The sequence below is a fragment of the Nicotiana sylvestris genome, chromosome 4 (assembly GCF_000393655.2).
Source record: "Nicotiana sylvestris chromosome 4, ASM39365v2, whole genome shotgun sequence".
NCBI lineage: Eukaryota > Viridiplantae > Streptophyta > Magnoliopsida > Solanales > Solanaceae > Nicotiana > Nicotiana sylvestris.
Window position 1 is genome coordinate 113,492,715 of NC_091060.1, and position 8,531 is coordinate 113,501,245.

Sequence of the window (8,531 nt, forward strand, 5' to 3'; positions counted from 1 at the left end):
CACCCGGCTCAAAAGGTGAAAAACTTACGACCTACTTGCTTGTAGGATTTTCCCAACATTTCACTACAACTCTGAGCCAAACAACAATGCTTACAAACTCTTGCAAACCTAAGGATTAACTCTAACCCTTGTAGCAACACGCCACAGGTTGTTGCGACTACTTCAAGTTACTCTAACTTGAATACTACAACTCAAATAACTAGTACACTTGCTTCTAAAGAAAGCTAAAAGGTGCAACTCAAAAGCTCTTATTACAGTTGAACTAGAATGAAAGACAGACACATGAAACTGGGTTTTCAATCTGGTTCATGTAGATTCAGGTTCGTATTCTTGAAACTCATAGAAATTGCTCAGAAAATACCTTGCTATTTTGCTATCAATTATTGCTTAACTTCAATATGTGTGTGTGTCACCTGTAAAAAAGAACACAATTGATATATATAGAGTTAATAAAATTAAGATTAACTAGAGGTCGAATGATTTACTCTTACTTGGTGGAAGAGTTATAGTTAAGTTCAATTTCTAACTCTTTCCTTATCTTGGATAGAGTTCTCTTCAAGTAAGGAATTCTGCTCCATATCAAATATGCAATCTTTTCGATCAAGAATTATCAAAAATAATCACTTATACTTATCCCTTGCACGTGTATGCCTTTTGCTTGATTCTGACCGTAACCTATGTACAATGTTTATGGACCTAGTTCATGTATATGTTCCTTTGTCAAACATTAAAACCTATACTGCTTAGGTCAACATCGACTTATGTCCATGGCAGTATGCCGACCATGCTGAGGTTAGCACGTGTGGTATAGAACATGTTTACAAGGATCTTGGCATGATGGAAAGCCTAAAAGTATTATGGGAGCACGAGAGGGTGCATGTGGAAGAGAAGTAAGGTCGGGCACATCATACTCTTCAAGGATTGTCGAGTGTAAAACACATGGACTAATTTATTATGTCAAACAATTAGTCACTATAACACTTTAAATTCCTAGAACAAGATGGAAAAAACAATATATACTCAGCAATGCGAAGGGAGACGCAAAAAGATCAGCATCTTGGTAGTGCTGGTTCAAACAAGTGGGCAAATATAACAGTAGAGAACAAGCTTTCTGAAGGTAACTTTTCCTTTGATAAAGACACACAAACTTGCTTCATAGTTGGCCGAGCTTGAGGACTTTGACAAATGCATGCAAATGCTAGCTTTGTGATCTTGATCAATTCTTCTCCTTCTTGTTTTCCAGGAGCTTGTGGTCGTTGGTCAATGATATCCTTTAACAATTTTCCATGCGCGCTTGACGCTGACGAAAGTGATGATATAGCTGCAATAATATCACCTGGATGATGACCTAAAATGACTTCTAGTGATAGCACCCCAAAACTGTAAACATCACTCTTCTCATTTACCTTCATTGTGTAAGCAAGCTCTGCAAACATATTAGAAATTAAGTATTAAAGGATATTAGAATATACATTAGAAGTTAGTAAAAAATTAATATGTATACCTGGAGCTACATAGCCAAATGTTCCAGCGAACGACGTCCAATTAGAGGAGTTAAGCCTCAAGAGTTTTGCAGTGCCAAAATCAGAAACATGGGGATTGCCTTCATCATCTAAGAGGACATTGTTACTTGATATATCTCTGTGAACTATAGGAGGTGAACACTCATGATGTAAGTAACACAATGCATTTGCTACTCCCTTGACAATATCAACCCTCTTGAGCCAATCTAATTCTCTTGCTCTATCCTTATTGCTAAGATTTTGCGACAAGTTTCCTCCTTCCAACAACTCATAAATCAAGAACGAGTGGCGTGCATGTGAACAAAATCCATAAAGCCTCACTATATTTCTATGGCGGATGTTTACTAAAGTTTGTATTTCTTTTGAAAAGCTTTTCAAGTTGTCATCAGAATATTCTTCATCTTCTAAAGCATGAACTTTTTTCACTGCAACAACTTGACCACATGGTAATTCCACTCTAAACACAGTTCCATGTCCTCCTTTTCCGATGCAATATTTGCTATCAAAATTCTCTGTTGCTGTAATGATGTTTTCATATGCTATTTTCCCATCAAATCCTCGAATCGAAAAAGAATTGCTGGATGCTTCTCTAGGCTGAATACTACTAGTATTTCTTTTCCTTTTTTTTAGAAAAAGAAGACAAGTAATCACAAGTAGAAGTAGGGCAACCGAGATAATAAGAGACAGAGTTAAGGTCAGTATAATCTTTCTACTTGTTCTCTCTTTTTTCCCTAATGAAGAGCAAGGTTTCATACCACTGTGATTGCTGCAGCACAAATCATGGTTATCTCTTAATTGTTCAATCGATGCATTTTGAAATGCCACCATCTGTGGAAGGGGACCAACCAATTGATTGGAAGATATATCAATAGAACTCAAACTAACGCGTTCATTGAAACTTGATGGGATTGAACCACACAAGTTATTATGTGAAAGATTCATGACTTCCAAGCGTTGCAAAGATCCTATGGTCCGCGGTATCTCACCACTGATCATATTATAACTGAGATCAATATACAGTAGGGAGTGCAGATTTCCCAAATTAGAAGGAATAGTTGTGTTCAACATGTTCTTGCTTAAATTCAAGTTCCAAAGCTGCCTACAATCTCCTATTTCTCTTGGAATCTTTCCACTTATATTATTTGCAGCCAAGTTAAGTCTTGTAAGTTTAGACAACCTTCTCAGTTCTATAGGTATTCCCCCTGAAATTTTATTTCCATGCAAATCAAGAACCAACAAGGGAGTTAAGCTCTCCAAATTTGTAGGAATTTCGCCGGTCAAGTGATTAGAAGAGAGATCAAGCATTTCTAGTTTAGTCAGATTTCCTATCTCAATAGGTATGGTTCCAGACAAGTTGTTGTTGGAGATTTTCAAGCTGGTTAGATTATGAGAAATGCCCCATTTTGATGTCAACTCACCATAAAACTTATTGTGACTCAAATCAATGTAAATTAGATTTGGATAGACACCAAAAACTTCTGATATATTGCTAGATAATTGGTTCCTTTCAAGCCTAAGTCTGGTTAGTTTAGAGCAATTTTTCAAGCTTCTAGGGATATTACCCATAAAGTTATTATCATATGCTGTGAATTTAGTCAGTTTTCCACCAAGACACACATTTTGTGGCAAGTGACCAGTAAGATTGTTTTCTGATATTTGAAAAATTTCCAAATGTGTAAGATTTTCAAGCTCTATTGGAAGGGTTCCATTGAGTTTATTTCCTAGCAAACATAAATGCACAAGGGATTTTAAGTTACCTAAGCTTGAAGGGATAGGACCATAGAATTCATTCACTGTTAGATATAAGTGCTTGAGATTTTTCAAGAATCCTATTTCAGGTGGAATAATTCCAGAAAAATGATTGATCCTCAAATCAAGATAACTCAATCGTGAAAGATTAAAAATGTTATGTGACAGTGTACCATGGAGTGAATTATTGGAAAAATCAATTAAATGGAGATGGGGAAATGAAGAGAAATTTAGATGGTGAAGTGTACCTCTAATCCCATAATTTGCAATATCCATTTGAGTAACTCTTCCAAATTTATCACAAGAAATGCCATCCCAATGGCAATGACTAGTACTGTTTGTGACCACCCAAGAAGAAAGAAATGATTGGCTTGTATTTTCAAGACTTGCCTTCCATTTTAAAAGGGAAAATGCTTCATATGAACTTGAATTAATTGAATGTTTTTGAGAAGCATTTAGATAAGATTTAGCAGAAACATGTTGAATAGAAGTTGTCATAAAAATCAACATAATCATATACATGAAGAGAAAATGACTGAAAATTAAATGGTATGATAAGGAAATAGTCATGATTATTTCTCCACCAAAATAATCTTTTTTGATCCTAAGGCAAACTGTTTGGCTTTGTGGGAATGTTGGATATATTGATTAATGGACAGATATATATAAGTTATAACTAAAACAAGGGTCAAGTGGGAAACCAAGCCGCAGTAAACAGCTCTTGTTTAGTATATTATCTTTCTTTTTCCCTTTCAGTTAATTTAAACATACATAAGTTCTCGTGTCCAATTTATGTAATAGTACTAGTTTTTAGGTTCATACTTTGCTGTTCTTTCCAACAAAAACTGAGTGACAAACCTAGTGTCACAACTCACTCTCATGCCTAGTAGTTAACTTAGTGAATTTTCTAGCCTTCCACTGCTAGAAAGTTCAGATTTTCATGACTATTTCATACTCTTTTCCTTTAGTTTCCTCCGTCTAGCCTCGCATTCCAAAAAAAAAACAAAAAAACTAGCGTGTTACGAGATGGCAAGTTCTTTCTAAATCTATACGACAAACCCAGTATGATTCCAACATATCCTTTCACATAAAATTGACAATATATAGTAGTTTACCCTGTTGAATTATGTCACTCAACATATCCTTTCACACGTGGACCAATTATTTTTCATACTTTGCCTGCTCTTATATTATGCTAAATTGTAAGATAATTTTTATTAAAAGTTTAAGTTGTTAGGAGAACGTACTTTAATGACTTAACTATATTATATCTCTATCTTACCCAACTAAGAACCACTACTAAAACAAATAAAAGAAAAGAAAAAACCATAAAATTATCTTTCTTACCTTAAACAACCCCATCCCCCTCCTTTTCTTCCACGGGATTATCTCAAGTTTCAACAATAGTAAAGTAGTAGTAATTATCATAAATCATAATAGATTTCAGATGAGTATCAATAAAATTAGGGGTATACAAAGGAAACCGACAAATCGCACTAACCCGATAATCCGAGTCGAACCGAGAAAAAAAATCCGACTATGGTTTAATTTGATTTGGTTTGGTATTGAGAAAAAAAACCCGGCCATAATTGGTTTGGTTTGGTTTTAACTAAAGAAAGTCAAACCGAAATCAAACCAACCCTACATTACATATATAGAAATTTTAGATATATTTAATATATAAATATACTTATTGTGATTTAATTTATAAATATTTCTTAAATAATTTCATAATTTTATCTTTTAAGATATTATATCAAGGCTGAACTTAGAACTTTTGAATGTTCCAATAAGTTTTATAGCCATTAATATTAGTAAATTAAATAATACTAACAAAAGTCCAAACCAATATCAAATCAATACTAATGCTAACAACAGACATTCAATTCAATACTACGAACGTGAATGTATTGAATATCTATTTTTTGTTTTGCAATAATTTAAATAAAAATGCATAACCTATTTTTTTTAGCATTTAGTCATGTAATTAATACTTCCTTATTAGTCTACTTATTTATTTTAGCATGACTTAGTACTTTTAGATTATGTTTATTTTTATTATGGCTTTTTAATTAGCAATATTTATATTACATAATTTATTGTCTTTATTGTTGAATATTTTAGGATAAGCCATGACACATCTCATATTTTGTATTATTTTCTTGGAAAATACTTTATATAGTTGCATCTTACTAGGATTAAAGAAATATTTTGAGCACAAGTTATATGTTTTGTTCTACGAAGATTTTACTGGAAAAAACCCAAATAACCCGAAAAATCGAGAAAACTCAAGAAAAATCAAGATTGAAAAATCCGAGTTTTATTGTTTTGGTTTGGTCTTTAGATTTAATAATCCGATACAATTGATTTGATTTAGTAATTGTAAAATCCGAACCAACCCAACCTATGTACACCCCTAAATAAAATGAAGACACGAGTCCTAGCTACTTTATAAACCCACTAATTGAGGTGTAGCTTTGGCACACTTTTTAGTTGAATCCTAGTACATGGGTGCGCTACTAAAACAAATGAGAAAAAAATAAATATTAAGTGGGAATTGATCTCAATTCTTCTTGATAAATAACTCAATCTTCAACTAAGTCTCATTTAACCTTCTTGGAGCATGAGTACCAACAGTTAATATTATACCAATTTTAGAAAATATGTACATAAAATATCTAATTTTTCAAAAAGACTATGGGTTCACATGCCCCATAATTTTGCCTATAAATCCGCTTATGGCTTCAATGACATTCTAATTTGTACAACGTTGTTCATTCCTACACTACTAAAAAAAGGGAAAAAACTGACCGCCAAAACCGACCGATATTGGTTGGTAATTGGCAAAAATCGACTGAAAACCGGCCGATTTGTGGCGGTCGGTAATCGTAAGGTCGGTAGAGCTAACCGACCGTTTTTCGACTGATTTCCGTCGGTCAATTAAATTCCAAAAAAAAAAAAAAAATTGTGCACTTTGTACTGTGGCAAGATACTATTCTACCACTACAATGTTGGTGCCTTTTATTTTAAGACTGTCTTTTATTTCATTTATACTCTTTAATTGCATTTTCGCGCAAAAATAGCCGACCGATATCGATCAGTTGTATTAAAAAATAAAAGGACCGAATTCGGTCGATTTTTTAAAATGACCGGTCGAATTAATCGACCGATTTCGGTCGATTTTTTTAATATTAATTTTAATTTATTTTAAATGAAAAATCGATCAAAGTTGGTCGTTTTGAAAAACCGACCAACTTTGGTCGGTTTTCAGCCAGTTTTTTGACCGACCAAAATTGGTCGGTCGACGGGGGCGTTTTTTGCCGAATTTCTAGTAGTGCTAATCCGTTGAGACTGCCTTTTTCCGACTTGTTCATTATATTCTTTGTCACTCACATGATTTGCAGCTCTCTTTCTGGTTCAATTTAAACCTCATGGAAATTAAATTATAAAAAAAGCTTCAATAAGTCAAAGGAGATCCGTAGGTTGTAGTAATCCATTAGGCATTCCAAAAAAGGACTCTCAGGGCCATATGCTCAAAATCTTTTAATTAGTAGAGTTGAAATATTGGAGTACTTTAACCAAAGAGCATGTAAAAGCATATGTATATTTTCCCCAAATAAAGGCGTTGTTTAGTTTATCTTTGGGTACCTAAACACTTCAATTTTTGCGGAGAGTGGCTGAATTCTTTGCAAGACCTCGTGGCGCATATGCAGCACTACAAGTAAGACCAGCGGAAGAAATAATAACTTTTTTATTTTAAGGCAATTAGGTAAAATGATTTTAAGGCAATAAAGTGAGATGTCGAGACAGATAAGGATTGGAAAGGAAAAGAAAATGAAATGGGAACTGGATCGAAGAGCTTGACTTGGACTATAATGATTTTTATTTATGCAACTTTAAGCTTATTTCTATTTCCTCCAGATCATAAACTACATTTTAATAAATTAATTTATACTTCTTTTTCTGTATTATTTCTTTATCACTTCATCACGTGCAGCAAAAATGATATTTGTTCTAAAATAAACGTACTCTCATAAACTTAATCTCCTAATTTTTTTAAAAATATATGTACAATTTATAAAACAATGTACAGAGTTGACTATACTCAATTTAAACCGTGTTTAATCATTGTAGACATGTAATTTTTGACCCACACATTAAAATCACCTCTAATAGTCCTAGTATTTTTAGGATATTTATTTGAGTTTATTTCTATAGGATTTTACTTTATTGTTAATTTTAATTCTAGTTTTTAAAGCACATAAATTTGAAAACACAAAAATAGTTTCATTTTTATAATATTTCTCATGTTATATAAATATTTTTATATTTTAATACAATTGAATATCACTAGTCTTTCTTATAGTGACGTTAGTCTAATTTTGCTATCTTTTCTATTTTTATTTTAATATAATCTTTGAAAAAATACAAAAAATATATATATAATTCCACTTTTAATATAGATTTAGTTTAGTTAAAATTAATTAGTATTTTGTTATTCTTTTGTTAAAAAAATGAAAAAAATGAAAAATGAAAGAAAAGAAAAAAGAAGAATGAATTTTAGGGCTAGTCTTGTCTTAAAAAAAAAGACCAAATTGGGCCAAACCTGAGCCCAACAGTGCCAAGACCCAGCTGACCCCTTACCCAGTCCTCCCGGCCCGCGATACCCGTCCAACCCGCCCCATCTCCCCACTCAAATCTCAGCCATCAATTTAGTTTCATCCAATGGCCACGATTAATCGCCATACCCCCATATAAAAACTTAATCTTCATTAACCTAACCCTAACCAAAGAACACCATATCGGCGCCCCATCCCATCACACGCCTCTGCCGCCGTGACACCTCCTAAACCCACCGGAAATTCCTTCCACGTAAGCACTGGTCCCCTCATGGTCCCCCCCCATCATTAGCAATTGATTCTACGCGTTTTTTCCTAATTTTCATCTCCGGATTTACTCTTTTAGGCGAAAATAGAAAAAAATGGGGTACGTAGGATTGAGTTGCACTCGATCTACTCCCTCTATTTCTCTTATCTCACAAATAGAAGAGATTTTCCGATTTTTGTTTTGATTTTCTGGGAATTTCGTTGAGTTTTTTCGGTTTTCTTGGAGAGGAAGGAAGGAGAAGCTTCTAGGTTGTCTATCTATTTGGGTCTTGGACAAAATTTTCGTGCAGAAAAAAGATAGGAGAGAGAAATTAGAGGAAAATTTGGAAAAATTTCGGACTAGGAGACAGAGACTTAGAGAAAAAGCACTGGA

General features: G+C 33.5%; 1 protein-coding gene across 1 annotated transcript; it reads right to left on the reverse strand.

Annotated features, from left to right (window-relative positions):
- Nucleotides 1–1,049: 1,049 nt before the first annotated feature.
- On the reverse strand, nt 1,050–3,548 carry LOC104214447 (MDIS1-interacting receptor like kinase 2-like). The gene is made up of 2 exons (XM_009764107.2): nt 1,505–3,548; nt 1,050–1,426 (listed from the first exon to the last, which is right to left on the reverse strand). The coding sequence occupies exons 1-2, from the start codon at nt 3,546–3,548 to the stop codon at nt 1,050–1,052; spliced, it is 2,421 nt and encodes an 806-aa protein (XP_009762409.1).
- Between the last annotated feature and the right edge of the window lie 4,983 nt (nt 3,549–8,531).

What these genes read in the sequence shown, in the direction of transcription:
- LOC104214447 (XM_009764107.2), bottom strand. Translation starts at nt 3,548, where the DNA reads ATGGATATTGCAAATTATGGGATTAGAGGTACACTTCACCATCTAAAT. An exon ending in ATTTGGCTATGTAGCTCCAG is followed by an intron (nt 1,427 to 1,504) that starts GTATACATATTA and finishes ATATGTTTGCAG; the next exon opens with AGCTTGCTTACACAATGAAG.